Source organism: Pseudonaja textilis, chromosome 8, assembly GCF_049901715.1.
Source record: "Pseudonaja textilis isolate UNSWEBS1 chromosome 8, rPseTex1.2, whole genome shotgun sequence".
Classification (NCBI taxonomy): domain Eukaryota; kingdom Metazoa; phylum Chordata; class Lepidosauria; order Squamata; family Elapidae; genus Pseudonaja; species Pseudonaja textilis.
This window is the reverse complement of record NC_141997.1, coordinates 20,437,023-20,453,846: the sequence shown is the minus strand read 5'-3', so window position 1 is coordinate 20,453,846 and position 16,824 is coordinate 20,437,023. Positions and strand designations below refer to the sequence as shown.

General features: G+C 33.8%; 2 protein-coding genes across 8 annotated transcripts; one reads left to right on the top strand and one right to left on the bottom strand.

The window, feature by feature from the left end:
• Positions 1 to 1,067: 1,067 nt before the first annotated feature.
• Positions 1,068 to 2,598, top strand: LOC113440810 (histone H2A type 1-like). Its single transcript, XM_026707441.2, has 2 exons — positions 1,068 to 1,196; positions 2,028 to 2,598. The coding sequence occupies exon 2, from the start codon at positions 2,035 to 2,037 to the stop codon at positions 2,446 to 2,448; it is 414 nt and encodes a 137-aa protein (XP_026563226.1). The 5' UTR covers positions 1,068 to 1,196; positions 2,028 to 2,034; the 3' UTR covers positions 2,449 to 2,598.
• Positions 2,599 to 6,268: 3,670 nt separating this feature from the next.
• Positions 6,269 to 15,697, bottom strand: NMS (neuromedin S). 7 transcript variants are annotated; one of them, XM_087938481.1, is made up of 11 exons: positions 14,715 to 15,673; positions 13,738 to 13,793; positions 13,409 to 13,459; positions 12,365 to 12,424; positions 12,247 to 12,273; positions 12,105 to 12,158; positions 11,078 to 11,152; positions 10,245 to 10,280; positions 8,702 to 8,765; positions 7,455 to 7,504; positions 6,269 to 6,405 (listed from the first exon to the last, which is right to left on the bottom strand). In XM_087938481.1, exons 1-10 carry the CDS (start codon positions 14,890 to 14,892, stop codon positions 7,500 to 7,502), a joined length of 606 nt encoding a protein of 201 aa, XP_087794607.1. In that variant the 5' UTR covers positions 14,893 to 15,673; the 3' UTR covers positions 6,269 to 6,405; positions 7,455 to 7,499. The 7 variants fall into 7 exon arrangements, with proteins under 7 accessions (XP_087794607.1, XP_087794606.1, XP_087794611.1 ...); XM_087938480.1 differs by having other exon boundaries at positions 8,724 to 8,765; positions 14,715 to 15,625; XM_087938485.1 differs by lacking the exon at positions 11,078 to 11,152 and having other exon boundaries at positions 14,715 to 15,697.
• Between the last annotated feature and the right edge of the window lie 1,127 nt (positions 15,698 to 16,824).

Genomic DNA, 16,824 nt, shown 5'->3' with positions numbered 1-16,824 from the left:
GGCAGCGTTTAGGCTGCGATGCAGAAAGGAGATGTGTGTGGGGCGGAGGGGGTTGCAGCCGGAGGAGCTTCTTTTACGAGGCACTAAATAAGGGGTCTCCAAACTTGGCAATTTTAAGATTGGTGGACTTATTTTTTTGAGCAGTGTAGTTTACCATTGTTTTCTTTTAGGAAGTGGGATTTTTTTTAATTTCCAATATCTAAAGCTTGCTTATCTTATAATGTGGAGAACCTAAGGCTAGCAGATCTGGGCTGCAAGATTCCAGGCCTCCATGACCAGAGTTTTTTGAATGTTTACATATCATGGGTGGTTCAATTTAGCATTGTATTTCTCAGGCTTCAAGATGACAACCTGAAGATATGTGAACTTCAACTCTCAGAATTCCCTGGGGTGTAATTCAGGGAATTCTGATAGCTCTGCAAGATCAGCCAAAAACGTCTATCTACTCAGAGATCAATAAAACAGAGTGACTCATTGAAATCAGGGATTTACAAGTATGAATTAAACAATACTGATGCTCAAATACCTTACTTAAGTTTACTGTATATTGATCTTTTGGCTAATACCTTGTCGTGTCTGTGTGTCTACTCTTAGCTTACATTTTACTCCCGTCACCTAAGAAGAAAATTAGGTCTTAATGGAAACATACCTTCTGACACTATATTAGCAATAAATGACTCAAAATTGCCTTTTTAAGGAAAAATTTACCCTGTTCATGAAAGGAGATGGTTTCTATATACTTAATATTAAGGTACAGTTTCCCAGTAGCCAAATTTAGAAAGAACCCTTATCCATAGGTTCCCAATAAATCCAGTTTTCTGGATTTGCATAATTTACTAAGCAAGAAAACATATAGATTAGTTTTCATTTATGTTAAGCTAAAATGAGTTTGTTAATTTGTAGTTTAGTGTATTGTGTAAATTCAGCTTTAATCTAGAAATTAATTTTCAAAAGAAAATAATTGTGGTAAACATCCTGCTAACCATAAAAAGTTTTCTATTGTAAGGGGGTGGGAGTTGTAGTTTTGTTGCCAAGGAAAAATCAGCTTAATTAAAATTAGTATTAATAGTGAAGTAAATGCAGCTGCTTAAATCCACACTAATTAATTATAAATAGAGGTGTTTAAAAAGAGGCAGTATCTGCCTCAAGCAAGAAGAAAGTATTTGGCTGTCTAAAGACAGAGAGAAATATAAGAAGTGAGTAAGTTTGGATATATTTTTTTTAAGTTATAAATACTAAACCTGGTTTTGGCTTACCTGATAAAATAAGAATATTGTATAGTTAGCTTTATATTATAGAGAATGTTGATTTTTTAAAAAAAATAGGACTAGATAATGTTTTATTTAAAATGTTGCAATATTGGCCAGAAACATTTAACCTGTTCTGTAGCAGCTAACTAATTAGCAGACTAAACTAAATATTTTATACTATACAAAGAAACCTGCTGCTTTTTAGTATCCCATTTAATACACTGTGCCAAATGGTGGTTTATTCAATAAACCATAATTAAATACAATCTGCAGGGAATACACAAACACAGCCAATATCAAATAAACTGTGTTGTGGATAATGATGATGGAACCAAGAGATTTCATAGTTTTATACAGAAATAACTACAAAGCAAATTCCTAGACTATGTAATGGTTCCACTGTAAAATTGTACTGTAGTTGCTGGATTAAAGTTAAATCTTAATAATTTATTCTTGTTATAGTGCAGTTGAGGCCTTTTAATGTTATTCTGAAAATATTTGCAGATTTTTCCAAACTGAGTGAACCTGAAAACATCAATAGCAAAGTTGTTCCATTTATCTTGATTATTTTTCAATAGAAAAATGGAAGTGCTATTTTAAATGTAGTACTTCTTTAACAGTCTTATATAGAAATAACAGGGATGTGTATCCAAATCTTACTCATGTAATTCATGTTTAATGGCTAGTGCTTAAGTTTGTTAGCAGAATAGTCTATTAGGGTTTGTTAAATTGCAGAGTTAAATTGAAGTAATGAAGAAAAGTCATCTTTGTTTATAGGACCAGAATGTCTGGGCGTGGTAAGAAACAACCAAAGCCAGCACAGCCTGCCAAAATCTCCAGGACTAAAAAAGCTGGCTTGCAGTTTGCTGTGTCCCGAATTCACCGGTACCTAAGAAAGGGCCGTTATGCTGAAAGAATAAGTGCAGGAGCCTCAGTGTACCTGGCCTCCGTCTTGGAATATCTGACTGCAGAGGTCATGGAATTAGCTGGGAATGCTGCTCATCAGAACAAGAAGAAGCGGATTGGACCACGCCATATCCAGCTGGCAATAAGGAATGATGAAGAGTTGAACAAGTTGTTTACAAATGTGACCATTCCTGAAGGAGGAGTTATCCCCAACATCCACGCCCTTCTTCTTCCTAAGAAAACAGCACCGTTTAAAGAAGCCAGAGGGGATAATCAGTCCCAGGAATTCTGAAACATTCTGCATCTTATCTTGCAAGAACAGACTTGTTAAAAGGGAAAGACTGAAATTGGTTCCGTTTGTAGCAGTTTCCACTGGTTATCCCCCAATTATATATGGGCCACACAGTCCTCACAAGAGGAACAATGTCCACCTAGCTCTAATATAAATGGCTTTTAGTCCTGAATGGGGTGGAGAATTAGTGGCGCATATCTCTCTATTTCCGTACAGACTAAGTATTAGTGATCATCATTTATAGTGTTGTATGAATCTTGTTGCAGAAAGCATAGGTGATGTCTTATGTTAACCTGGCTATCCTCAGGCTGGCTATCCTCAGATATGTAATTCTTCAACCTCACAACTTAAGTGGTTTTATTCCTGTTTTTTCAATAGTAAGTAAAATGATTGGTATTGGCAAAACCATTTTGATATTCACCAAGGTTTTGCCCCCAGATCGGATCTTTAAAGTTACTTACTTGCAATAAGGAATTGTGAAATAGAACTGTAGTTATATTCTTCCTTGCATTTATAGTCTTAGTTTTTATGATGTGGGGAACTATCTAGCTTTTACTTCACGTACCTTTAGATGAGTTCCTCATCTCAGACATGTTTGTCATTGAATTGATAAAAATTCTTCTTGATTATTGGTTTAATCTAATACAAACCCTTTATATAATGACTTCATAATTAAAAATGTACCTTACTTGCAAATCGGACCAAAAAAGTTTATAACTCAAAAGCAGAGAACAGGCTTTTCGTGGCAAAGCTCCCAAGTTGGATCTCTGGAATCCATTGATAAGAGTTATCAACAATGCTGGTTTAGATGGATTAATAATTTCAAATTGTGCAAATCCATAATATGGTTTGCTTGGTTCTGGTTAAGTTTGTTGTGTGAGTCCATCCCTTGTTTTTTTAATCAAACCATGGCTTGGTACTAAGTGAACTTGCACAACATAGGCCAGCTTCCTATTTCCAGATACTTCGTTGAACTAGAGCTAGCTGCATCTATCAGTCAATGAGCAAGCATGCAGAAGTGAAGATTTTAGTAATGTTGGATTGATGGTAAATGTGTATATGTATTCTATAGATATTGAGTGCTTTCAGAATATTACTGAACTCCAAGTAACATTTGATGACACTGCTGCCATAGTTTGGAAATTAATTATAGTGTTAATATGTTATATTCCTAATAAAATTTTAACCATGTTCAGTCCAATGACATATAATTGTTCCCAAATATATAGTTTGTAAGGTTTAAACTTCACTTTGTACTTTATTTATTTGATCAAGTATTGTTAGACCTACAAGGAATTTGTCTCTGATACAGAAGCACTCAGTATACTTGCACAACAATAGAATATAATAGTACTAAGTGTGCAACCAATACAAGGGATAAATAATAATACTGGGTTATACATTAGACCAAAATAGCCGCTGCATTTGGTCAGCTGCGTGTTCAGCAGAGTGATGGCATGAAGGACTCTCCTGGTGTCTAGTCTTGGCATACAATGCCCTATAGCATCATCCCAAGGGAAGTTGAAACAGCTGTATGTATCCCCATACAACTTCAATATATATAGTGGAGAAAAGTATAAAAGGAGTATTTTCCATTGCATATGGATTACCTAGCTTGAAGTTTCTTGCAAGTAAATTCTGGAACTTCCAAAACTTTGTGACCTGTCAGTTTAGTATTTTTAACAAAATGTCGTTCTTTGGTTAACCTAAAATTGTACTTTCTCACCACTTTAAACAGGATACTTTTTCCAGCCCTTGAAAATTAAACACCTTTGTTGCCTTGTTGTCAATATCAACCAGCTGCTACACAAGACTGGAAAAAAGTTTGGAGTTCTGGCTACACTTAGTCCTCAGCATACAATTGTTCATTTAGTGTCTGTTCAAAGTTACAACATCACTGAAAAAATGACTTATGACCCTTTTTCATACTTATAACCATTGCAGCAACCGCTTGGTCACGTGATTAAAATTCAAAAGTTTGGCAACTGACTCATATTTATGACGGTTAGTGTCCTGAGGTCATGATAACTTTTTACAATCTTCTGACAAGGTCAATGGGGAAGCCAAAGTCGCTTAACTGTGTTACTAACTTAACAACTGCAATGATTCATTTAACAACTATGGCAAGAAAGGTTGTAAAATGGAACAAAACTCCCTTAATAAATGTTTCACTTAGCAACATAAATTCTGGGCACAATTGTCGTATGTTGAGGACTACCTATATTTAATGGCCTCAGAATGAACTTCCTGGAATCTCCAGGTTGATGGAAGATGGGGAAGGGGAAGTGAGACATAGGGAATCTGTTTTCAGAAATTTCAGTGAATATCTGAAAAAATAGGTAAACATAGTTATATAAGAATGTTGTGTTAAATATGAACTTAGTTCTTATTTCTCTGTACTATACAAAATGTACATTGAATGAAGTAAAGCATGGGTGCTCATTAAAGAATGGTCCAATTTAGAAGTGAAATGAAATTTCCCGGCAATGAGAACAATCAGTGGAACAGCCTGCCTCTGGAAGTTGTGTGTGCTCGCTCCATCACTGAAGCTTTTCAACAAGAAATTCGACAGCCATTTGTCAAGAATTATAGGATCTCCTGCTTGAGCAGAGGATTAGACTAGATTCTAGTCACTAGAAGATTTCCAATGTCTGTTCCTATATCATTATTCTATGTATGTTCTATGTTTTAATGTGTAGTCCCAGCTCTGCGTTATTTCAACCTAGGCAGAAAGACACTAATTTTATAGATATTCTTGGCAGAGTCTAGAACATTTTCTGTCTTATAAGAAAAAAAGATTCATTTATATGAAATGTGCAACATCGTGAGGTCAGAAGAACGGCTCCAGGATTTGGATTTGGTTAGTCTAAAGAAAAAAAGAATTAGGGGTGACATTAGCAGTATTCCAGTATTTGAGGGTCTGCCACAAAGAGGAGGTCAAATTATTCTTCAGAGCACCAGAGGACAGGACAAGAAAGAATGGTTGGAAACTAACCAAAGAGAGAAGCAACCTAGAATTAAGGAGAAACTTCCTAACAGTGAGGACAATTAATCAATAGAACTGCTTGCCCCCAGAAATCATGGGCACTCCATCACTGGATGTTTTTAAGAAGAGTCTTAGTAGACAGTCACTTATCTGAAATTGTATAGTTATCCTGCTGGAGCAGGGGGCTGGAGCAGGGGGCTGTACCAGAAGATCGCCAAGCCAAGGTCCCTTCCTGCTCATTTTATTCTAAAGTCCTAAGCACTCCTAAGCACAGTTTTACTGACTTTTATCTTTCCATGATTCATCTACCTGTATGTCCCTAATGCTTGATTTTCTTTATTTCTTTTTAGAGTAATCTGTTTCCTCAGGAGGAGAAAAAGAGCTTAACCTCTAGCCAAACAATTATAACCTATATAATTAGGAGATTTGCTTGCCTGTCTGTTCTGAAGCACCTTGTATGTATCTCCAGACTGCATTAAAGAGAAACTATATAATTATTTTGTATTCAATAGCATTTTTGCGCAACCTAAATTAATGTCTTCAAAGAAGAATGCAAATTTCCTTTTAAGCAATCTCATTACTTTAATGTGATAGCTTTTGCCATTAAATTAGAACCTAAAATGGAAAAAGCATGATAAATTGGATTGTAACACAGTGAATATCCATTTTTATTCACTTCTATCTTCTAAATTTCATATTATTCGGGTTAGCCAACTTTAAATTTGAGTTTTAGTTCTGAGTAATTTGTTGAACAGGTCAGATGCAAATCTTTATAATAATTAATTTGGAAATGAAGAGAAGCTGAAAAGATTGTCTATGAGCACTTACACAAATGTTTCAAACAAATTTATTGTATATGACTTCACATGATACAGAACAATCTCCCTTAATATTCATAGACATACATCTGTTTTCGTAGTATAAAGTAATGGAGCAAGTCAGCCAAACATGGACATATCTTCTGTAGAAATCTGAAAAAAATACATTTTAAAATACGTTCAGTCTTTAGAGGAATAGAAGGACTTAAAATGTGATCCAAACACACTTTCATATCAAAAGGTACCATTATTTACTATGGGAATTTCTGATGTATTAATTTGTATTAAAGATTGTGACATGCATATGAAGGAGAGATCAGCCTGGGAGTCATAAAGCTAAGCTGAAATCAAACCATATTATTTTTTAATGTTATTTGGGATTGAAACCAGTAGTTCAGTCATTTAATTTTATGACTGTTCTAGTAGACATATTACTACAAAAAAATAAGGGTTAATAATATATAATAGGCATAAATATTTTATGTGAAATAGTTTATAGCTCAAACAAGTAACCTCTAATAAATGGGGGATTGAAAACCCCTAAATTATATCTACTGTGAGTCACATTTATCCTATATTGCTTTTGGAAATGGTCCATGTTTCCAACAATTAGTTTTAGGAAGAAAATAATAATTTAACATCAATAAAATAAATAGGGCTTTCTTCAAATGAAGCTCAACTCCTGATGACTTGATAACATATCAATGCAGCATTTGTAGCTACCATAAGGCATAGGAGCTTTTAGAAACCCTGTTTTCTACAGACTAAAGCTACTCAGTAGTAAGTACGCATTACAAAACACAAACTCAATAAAAGATTATGAGTGTAGAGTTATCCATTGAGGCATGAATGAATGAATGTTGTGAAGTGTAACAAAGGCAGCATGTTGCACTGTTAGCTAAAGCAAAGATAAGCATAGCAATGCCTACAGCTCTTCCTGATGAATAAGACAGACATAAGCAACATGAATAATACCTTTATAGGTAGGAACTGCCTTAATATGTATGATCATATAGATCTTACAGATGATGCTATTAAAGATGATTAATGCAGGACAAATACAATGGCCCATGAAAATGCCACAAGGACTAAATAAATACATAACAATTTGTTATATCATAATCTTATGACATTTCTAAGAACAGAAAATGTGTTACTATATAAATAAATAAATATTATTCTTATAAATAAATAAAAATCACCTTCTAGCGTCCTATTTGTCATCTGTATCAACAGTTCTGCCATTTCTAGGCTGAAAATGAATAAGATGGTGCTTGATAGTATTCCTTACGAGATACCAGTGGGGAAAAAACCTTTGTACTAAGTTTGCAATAAAATTAGGCACTAGGTAATTAGCAATATCAATAACACATAGACATATATACCACTTCACAGGGCTTTACAGCCCTTTCTAAGCAGTTTACAAAGTCAGCAAATTGTCCCCAACAATTTGGGTCCTCATTTTACCAATCTTGGTAGGGTGGAAGGCTGAGTTAGCCAGTGAGAATTAAACTGGCAAATTAGTAAGAAAAATGGGCCTATACTTCAATTAATCCCACCTTCACTATCCTATTGCATACTCCCTGCCCATCTCAACATCTTTGATTCCACTGAAGTAATGAGAATGCAATATTAGGGCTGAGCTAGTACAATGTAATAGCTTGATTTTGACTTCTTCCTCAGTCAAGTTCAAAGGAGAGACTGTTAGGAATATGAGTCATCTAACAGCTATTTGGGTTAGAAATATATAAATCAGGATAAACATTTTAAAACTGTATCTTTAAGAAAATGCAAAACTGTAATTAGGTGTGGTTTCTCAAATGGCCATAAGATGGAGCCAGAAACCTGGTTTGTCTTGGTCTGAGTCTCAGAAGAGAGTGTGAGTGTATCTGTTTCCTTCTGTTGGAAAGAGTTGCCGTTCCTCCATTTTTCCTAATTGACTGCTATTTCTGGATTTGATGTAAGTTTGTTACTGAACTGTTTTTGACACTGGACTTTGTTATTGAATTATCCCTCGATTGAAAAAACTGACTGATCTACCTGTGAATGATTTTGGACTGTTTATCTTGAACTTTGCTTAAACTTTCTGGAAGTAAAAACCTACATTTACTATACAGTGTATCTGTGTACTGTGTGTGTATTATTCAAACACTACTCTCTATACGTCTCCCTGTATGCGCTCATTTTCCTAAAGGGGAATTACCTCAACAGAGACTACTAAACATAATTATATTTTGCTATTATGCACAGAAATATTTTAATTGGTTTTCTTTATTAGGCTATTTTATTCCTCATCAAGCTTTTAATTAGTATACTATCCTAGCTTTTTAATTTGGGGGAACAGAAATTCATTTGTGTAGGGTTTATAAAGACTTGTTATAACCTATAAATCTGATCTCCATTTTTTAAATAACAAAATAGCTGTAAATCAAATGAAGTTTCTTCTTACAAGGAAATGGAAAAATTAATACCCTGAAAAGAAATAAGGATCGTCCTAAATCATCCAAACCATCCTGTAAAATAAATAAGAGAAATTTAATAAAATACTTCAAAACTCAATATAAATGAACATTTCTCAACAGCTATGTGTGTGACAAAAACATGAAGTTGTAAGTCATCTCTCTCGCTTTCTCTTTCTCCTACCCTCCCTCCCTCTCCCTCCTTCCCTCCATTCCCCCTCCCTCTCCCTTCTCTCTCCAAAATGAAATGCTCTTTTTGAAATTTGCCCAGATGGTTGTGGTGATTGCCATCAGGGATTCTCTTATGGCTTTCAGAGGCCCTGCCCTACAGGTCCCTCATTGTGAGCTCTCATTCTTTAAGCAAGGCTCTGGCAATTCGTTGGCAATGTTGCTGTTGTATCAAACTGCCTGATGCATAACAAATTCCATGCCTGACTTCTTTGACTCCATTTCTGGGTTGGCAGTGGATTTCCTCAGACTTATGATTCTGGGGGACTTAATTTGCCTTCCCAAGGAATGGAGTATGAGGTGGCTCAAGAATTCATAGCTTCACAGTAGCCACAGTTATGGGTGCTCCTAGAACAGTGCATATTGCATTGGTTGCCAGTTTGGTTCCGGGTCCTATTGAAGGTGCTTGATTTAACCTTTAAAGCCCTTCATGGCATGGGCTGGGCTATCTGACAGACTACATCTCCCCAGTTAGTTCAGCTTGTCCTATTAGAACAGTCAGAGAAAGAATGCCTCAGTTACCATCAGCTAGGGATTTACATTTTGCGGGTCCCAGAAGATGTGCCATCTCTGCCATGGTGCTCATATTAATGGAGTATTCTTCCCTCCAAAATTAGATTAGTTCTCTTTTGATATTCCAGAAGGCCCTCAAGACCTGATCATGTTAGGTCTGGTTATGTTAGGAATGGGAAGTTTGCTTAGATGGCTCCATTGTTGAAGTGACTATTTTTATTTTCTCTTGGCTTAGGAGTTTGTATATTTGTATTATATTATTTATTAATTGATGTAGATTTTTAATTTTTTATGTCTTATTTTTATATTTGTGGCTTTTATCTGATTGTTGTGGGACATCCAGAGTAATTTTTTGTGAGATTGGTGGCTATACTGATTTGATTAATAAATAATATATACGTACACCCACACATGTATATATCTAGAATGAGAACAAAAACTAAGTTAATACCGTACTTAATATAATTGCTCCCTATTTAGCTAATATTTTTCTCTCTGACATATTTAAAATTACAAATAGTTCAGAGGAGGTGAAAGTTGTACAGACATTTTAGAGCTGCAAGTCTTCACCTAATAGCCCAAGGCCATAGTATATGCACACAAACCAACGGGCTGTGAGATATAATAGATGGTATAAGATTTAGAGGTCTCACATGCAATACAAAGCATGGTTCCTGACATCTGTATCTTTAATTTGCTGATTGTGATCAATCACTCCAAATCCCCATCAAAAAGTTGGGAATTGGCAGTAATATTCATATATAAGAGTAAGATCTGCGTTTTTAACATTACCTTTTTCATGAATTCTGCTGCAGCAATTTGCAATTCCTGCAAGACATGTGAATTTCATTAGCTAAATGCCCCCAATTTGTATCCTGTTAATAGTTGTTAGTAGATTGTTCCATTGTACTGTATTAAACAAAGAGCATTCAAAAAACCAAAAATGGCGATGTTTGAAACAGAGAATAATAAACATCTTTAATTTATTGGAAATAATTTTTTGTCTATGCTACAGACAGAAAACATGCTATGGCCACTTAAACCAAAATAAAACAGACATGCTCCTGAACATAATAAAAATCTCAATAGCAGTCATATTTTATACTTTTTATTTGTGCTAGGACTTTTGCCCTATTTCTCTCTTTTTTATTATTTACTGAATTTTAACCCAGCCACAAGTTATAATTAATCATTTTTATTTATTGAACTGGTTGCCAGTAGATAATCATTACAATTCACTTTAGATATATATTCCATTATATCATGATAATACAGGGTATTATGCTCCTGTGCCAACAAACAGAATAGAATATGGACAATATTTGGATTTGAAGCCAAAAGCATGAAGATACAACCAGTATCAAGAGTTGCCCACTATTCATAACAGGAGTATCTACATTTATTGTTGTGACTGAGTTTAAATAAACAGCAAAGTGCAATATGAAAAAGACTGATTAAGACAGAAAGGATGGAATGTAGAAAGAAAAATATCAGAGAAAAGAAGGGAAGGGGAATAGTATTTTTTTAGTAATTGCTCACAAGCTGATCACTTGACACAATGACTTTAAAAAGGTTGAAATGTAAATTAAAAGACGCAAAATAATATGGAATATCTGAATGCATACTGGATTAAGGAATCTTTTCTTTCTTCTGTCCGACAGCTTTGGAGCAAGGTTCATTAAAGGATGTAGAGGGAATGACTATAACAAAAAATATTGTGAATGCTACTTTAGCTATTAGAATAAGTAGTATCTAAAATCTAGATACCAAGTAACTGGTTTGATGCATGAATATTTCTAATGTAATCATCCATAAACTGGAGACTTTTAGAGGTCTGACTGGGACAAGAGTTGCATGCAGATAATTTTGAGCCCATCTGAGGATAAAGCTGCATATTACTTCAAGTCTGGATGCCTTTTTTGTGCTTTGTTTCTATCTATCTCACCCACGTTTGCTCTGCCTTTAGCTGAACCACTTGAAAACTTACGTAAGGTCAGTCTCTATTGCTTCTCTTGTCACCAGCAATCTTTTATTATTGACATATTAATGATATGCCAATAATAAAAGAATATGATATAGGTAGTGACTGATAATATTGAATGTATATGGATACAATTATGAATCATCGAGAAGAAGAATCTAAAGAACTTCTTGAACAGGAGGCAAGGGGCTTTGTTTTGCATATTATATTACAGAAAGCTTTTGATAAGGAGAAATTTATGCCATTGTTTGTAATCCGAAATCCATTTGGCTCATGAAACTAATGCTTTGATTTTGTTTAAAATCCTGAAATTAGAATATACATTACAGATGACATCAAGCATCTGCAGCATACCAAGAGTTCATCAAAATAATGAAAAATGCATTCTGCCATCACAAGAAAAGCCCTTTCCTTTGCTTACCCACAGACAACACTAAAACTTGGATTAAAAGGACAAAGAGTTTGCATTGCAATGTCACAATACCCATTTTGTATGGTAATTTCCTCTCTCTTTAAAAATATCCATGGAAGATCCTTTTCATTTTACTTTACTAACATGTTGCTTAAAGAAATTATAAATACACTGAAGAGATATGTGTTATTTTACATACGTTTGTCTACTCTTTTGTATGTTAAAAATGTATAACAAATGAATACGTTAAAGTACTAACCCCAGTTTTAAGTGGATATGTTGGGTCTTGAGCTCTAGAGTAGTGAAATAAAAACTGAATAAAAAAGAGCTATTTTAGTATCTTATAGTTTCAATTAAAATATTATGCATATCAATTCTATTTAAAAACTAATAATACTCACTCTTTTGTACAATTCCTGATTATTTTCCTAAGAAGGACAATTATGGTCATATTAGATTAATAATAACTATTACCAACAAAATATTATGATACCGTTGCAAGAAGAACAATCACCTTACCTCATCTATCTGCAGGCTGTCAAACATGGAGTTACAAAAATCCAAAAATGCACTGGAAATCTGGAGGGAAAATGTATTTCAAAAATAATTCTGCTGTTGATATTATTTGACCTCAATTTTCCCTGAAATGCTACCATCCATCCATGATAGCTAGAAATTTTGAGAATTATTGTCTAAACTGATGAAGTGAGAGTTCTTCAGGATGATTATATTATTATAGATGTAAGCTTTAAAAAAAATACAAAGAACTTTTCAACTAATTGTAATGACATGAGTGTTAAATTAATATATTAATAAGAGTAGTAACATACAAAACATTTATATTATTTTTGATAATTCTCACAGCTGCTTATTAGTAAAGATTTGCCATTTTCTACATTAATTGCATCACTTATGAACATAACATTATAAAAAAGTTTTATGAAGCAACAGTTCAAAATGTGAAACACATTAATTATTCATTTCTCACCTATGGCATGATCACTATAAAAATAGACTGGAATGTTCAAACATACTAGCAGAATATAAAGGTTTACAACAGATCACTTTACAGATGTATGATCTATAAAGTAGCCAAAGAGAATCAAAGAAGAGTTGAAAGTAAATCAAAAACTTTTAATAAATACTTTTAAATATAAAATTACTTTTTATACTCATAGACACTAAGACTAAATGTTAGATTATTCCTTATGTTGTTATTTTCACACTGCTTCTTTTATGTGGAGTTGTGGTTCCAACCATGTTATTTGATTAGATATATATATCCATATCCAAATAGTAGATAGGCTGGAAAGTGTAGTTAATTAATATGAACTAATTATATGTGTATGGATATGTTGTGAAATACGGCAATTTTACTGAAAATTGCTTAAGAAAAAACAAGAGCTTAATTTTCAGTATTAGAGAAGGACAAATTTACATGAATTATTTGCTTGAAAGAGGTTTTTAGAAAAATAAAATAAAATATACGGGTGAATATGTACACATTTTTGAAGCATCTACATTGATGATTACTCTATAGTTCTACTAATTACACATTTTTACCTGAGGTTGTTCAAACAGTTCTGTCCACTGACTAAAACAAAGTGCCAATTGCTAGAGCAAAAGTAGAAAAAAGAGAAACCTCTAATCTAGTTAAAAACATGTACAAAATATTGATATTTACAAGCTCTAACATTAGTTCATATATGCAGTCCACATTTGTATATTTTGCTCCTATAACAATTCATTTATTTACATGTATTTGCATACAACAAACACTACTGTATATGGTCTTTCTTCTCTAACTTCAGTAGATTTTATATTTTCCAGGGAAGTATTATTATTTATATTTTTCTAGCAGATACATAGAAAATATGTTAAATGTTATGTACCTCATTTTTAGGAACATTTGATTCATCCACATAGCTGGCAAAAGTCTGAGGAAATCCTGTTAAAGTGAAATAATAGATAAACATTTGATGTAGTAAAGCATGACTGATTTAATCTGAATTAACATAAAGAAAATGCATACATTCCTGAAAAAAAGCTTTTATGTAATAGATCAAACAAAATCTTCTGATAAGAGAATCATATCACTTCCTTTCCTATAACTTTAGATTTGAATTTAGCATTTTAAAAGTTCATTCTGCAATTAACTCTCACCCTCAATTGTAAAAGAACAAAAACCTTTATATTGGGAATACAGAAATAAACCAATATTATGTAACTGAGAAGGAACAAGAAAAAGAGAATACATCCTCACATATGAATGCGTACTGACTTTAAAGAGTTACTTGTGATTTGATTTTAATTAATTAATTTTCATGAATTGTTTCAACCAAAACTTTTATCTACAAAGTTCTCCATAAAAAAGGAAATGGCTGTCATGTTCTATTCAGAATCTTGGATAGCTCAGAAATATAGAAAGTTATAGGAAGTCTGCAGCCAAAGTTTAGAATATCTCTCTGTCTCTGTCTCTCTCTCTCTCTTTGTCTCTCTCTCCCCCACTTTCCATTAGCCAACTAAGAATGTGACAGTTCACTTGCACTGAATTTGTGCAAAGAAAAGGAGGAATTGCAAAGCCTGTTAATCATGCTTAATTCATTGACTGAAAAATACTCAAAGTACTAAATATGAATCAAGGAAAATCACTATTTCATTTATCCAGCACAAGAGTTGTATTTCTTATGGTAAAGTTCTTAAAACAAGAATTCCATTTTAGGTCTTTGACTTCTAAAGTTTATAGAAACAAGAAACACACCATACACAGACAGGATATCTACAAAGTGGTTTTAATTTGTACAGTAAATCACTCATAGAATTGGGTCACAAACATCTTAAATAATTATGGAGTAAGAATGATTCTTACCGGAACTGAATTGTCCTGTGAAAAAGCAGATTACAAAGAACAAAGGGAAAGGACGAAATGACTGTTTCATTTTCATCCACCAAATCAAACCCAAACTTTTCTGTATCACCAATTCAAGTTCACAAAGCAGCCAAGTTGCTACTAACCTTTCTATGCCTAGTCTAAACTCGAGAGGCATTTTTATTTGCAACACTGAAGAAAGAACCAATCAGTGCCTCACAGTATCCTCATTTTCTCATTAAGCTTCATGCTGTGTCTTTATTTAAGAAGCAAAGTTTCCTCCCATCAACTCTCAGCAAGTCTACCAATTAGTTAGATCTCTATACACAGAATGAAAGTCCTTTAAAAGGACAGAGAGGCTAGGGGGACTAGGACATAGCCAGGTGAGAAAGGGAAATGCCTCAAAAAAATTCTGGTGAAATAGTGTGGCTGAAATAAACAGTCCTAGCAGGAAAATTGGATACAGACTTAATCATACTTCCAACAGACACTGAAATTAGTTTCTATATTGGTAGTAATAAAGTTCCAATTATTTCAATGGTTCTCAACTAAATATAAATAATTATGAATCTAACCCAGGATTGGTTGGATAATCTTCTCACGCAGACACACACATACCTAGACATGATTTTATTTCAGTTAAAGATCTTCAAAGGAATAAAGAGGGGGAGGACAATATAAATCAGTTACGCTGTCCTTTTAGCTATATCTTTAATTTAGAAACAATCTGAATATTAGAATTAGTCTTAGACAATAAACAGACAAAATAAACATAAAATAAACAATAAATTTTAATAGATGATTCATTCTGAAATTCATATCAATAGAGAAATACAGTGTTTTTAAAACCTGTTATTAATTCCACTTTAAGGTTACTAAGGGTTTTACCAGTACAGGGTTCCCCAAACTTGGCAACTTTAAGACTTGTGGAGTTGAAGCCCACAAGTCTTAAAGTTGCCAAGTTTGGAGACCTATGATATAGTATATAGCAATAGAGTGTTTTACAGCCCTCTCTCAGCAATTTACAGAGTCAGCATATTGCCTCCAACAATCTGAGTCCTCATTTTACTGACCTCGGAAGGATGGAAGGCTGAGTCAACCTTGAGCCAGTGAGAATCGAACTGCCAAACTGCAGTCAGCAGAAGTAGGCTGCAGGCTGCAGTGCTGCATTCTAATCACTGCGCCACTATGGCTTGTATGTTAAAAAAGCAAAAAGGAAGCAAGTTATTTTATTTGTAATTCAACAGGTATATCTCGTTGATATGGAATTGGACATATGGAGTTCTACTAGTGAAATGGGAAGCATATACATTTAATAAATAAATTAAAAAGTACATTAAATTTGACAACTTTTTTCTTTTAATAGTTTAATCTTTAGACTTAAAGAAACAGAACGACTATGGATGGGCAAAAAAGCAGTGGAAGAAGGAGTTGACTTCTCACTTCTGCCAGCTTCCCCAATGACTTTGTGGGAAGCTTTCAGGGAATGTCAGAAATGACAATTACGTTACTATGGCTAACTGTGGCAATGCTGCAACAGCCAGACTTTTGTGAATACATCTGATGTAAAGATCCTTGAAATTTCAGTTACACAGGAGTAAGGAATCCCATATTTTATGCCCATTCTTTATATTAGCAGATCTGAAGTACTTTGATTCAAATATTTTTGTGTTAGGATGCTAATTGAAGGTTACAACCAGACAGGCAGACATTTTAGTGCCAAGAATCATGCTTCGTGCTACTTGGTAGACTCCAAATAATGACCTCTTTGTTAATTTGCCCATGCAATAAGGTAATCGTTCAGACTTATATGCCACCCATCTTCTTAGGGTTTTCTAAGTTGCTTATAATCATAAGAACAAGATAAAATATTAAAATTTTAAATTAATATTGACACTATAATAGTTTTAAAACTAACAAGATTGGAAGGAAGTGACATGCACATGAGGCAGAGGTGGAATCTATTAACCATGCATAAAGATAGAAATATTTCATATTATTATTGTAGATGAATTGGTGAAATTGACAGAATTTGCTGATCGGCAAACTGATTTTTTGATTAGAGAAAGGTCACTATTGACATATGGACATTTTGCATAAGAAATAAAAT

What these genes read in the sequence shown, in the direction of transcription:
- LOC113440810 (XM_026707441.2), top strand. Translation starts at nt 2,035, where the DNA reads ATGTCTGGGCGTGGTAAGAAACAACCAAAGCCAGCACAGCCTGCCAAA.
- NMS (XM_087938480.1), bottom strand. Translation starts at nt 14,892, where the DNA reads ATGCCTCTCGAGTTTAGACTAGGCATAGAAAGGTTAGTAGCAACTTGG. An exon ending in CATATCCACTTAAAACTGGG is followed by an intron (nt 11,153 to 12,104) that starts GTTAGTACTTTA and finishes TTTTTGTTATAG; the next exon opens with TCATTCCCTCTACATCCTTT. An exon ending in GATCCTTATTTCTTTTCAGG is followed by an intron (nt 7,505 to 8,723) that starts GTATTAATTTTT and finishes ATTCATTTTCAG; the next exon opens with CCTAGAAATGGCAGAACTGT.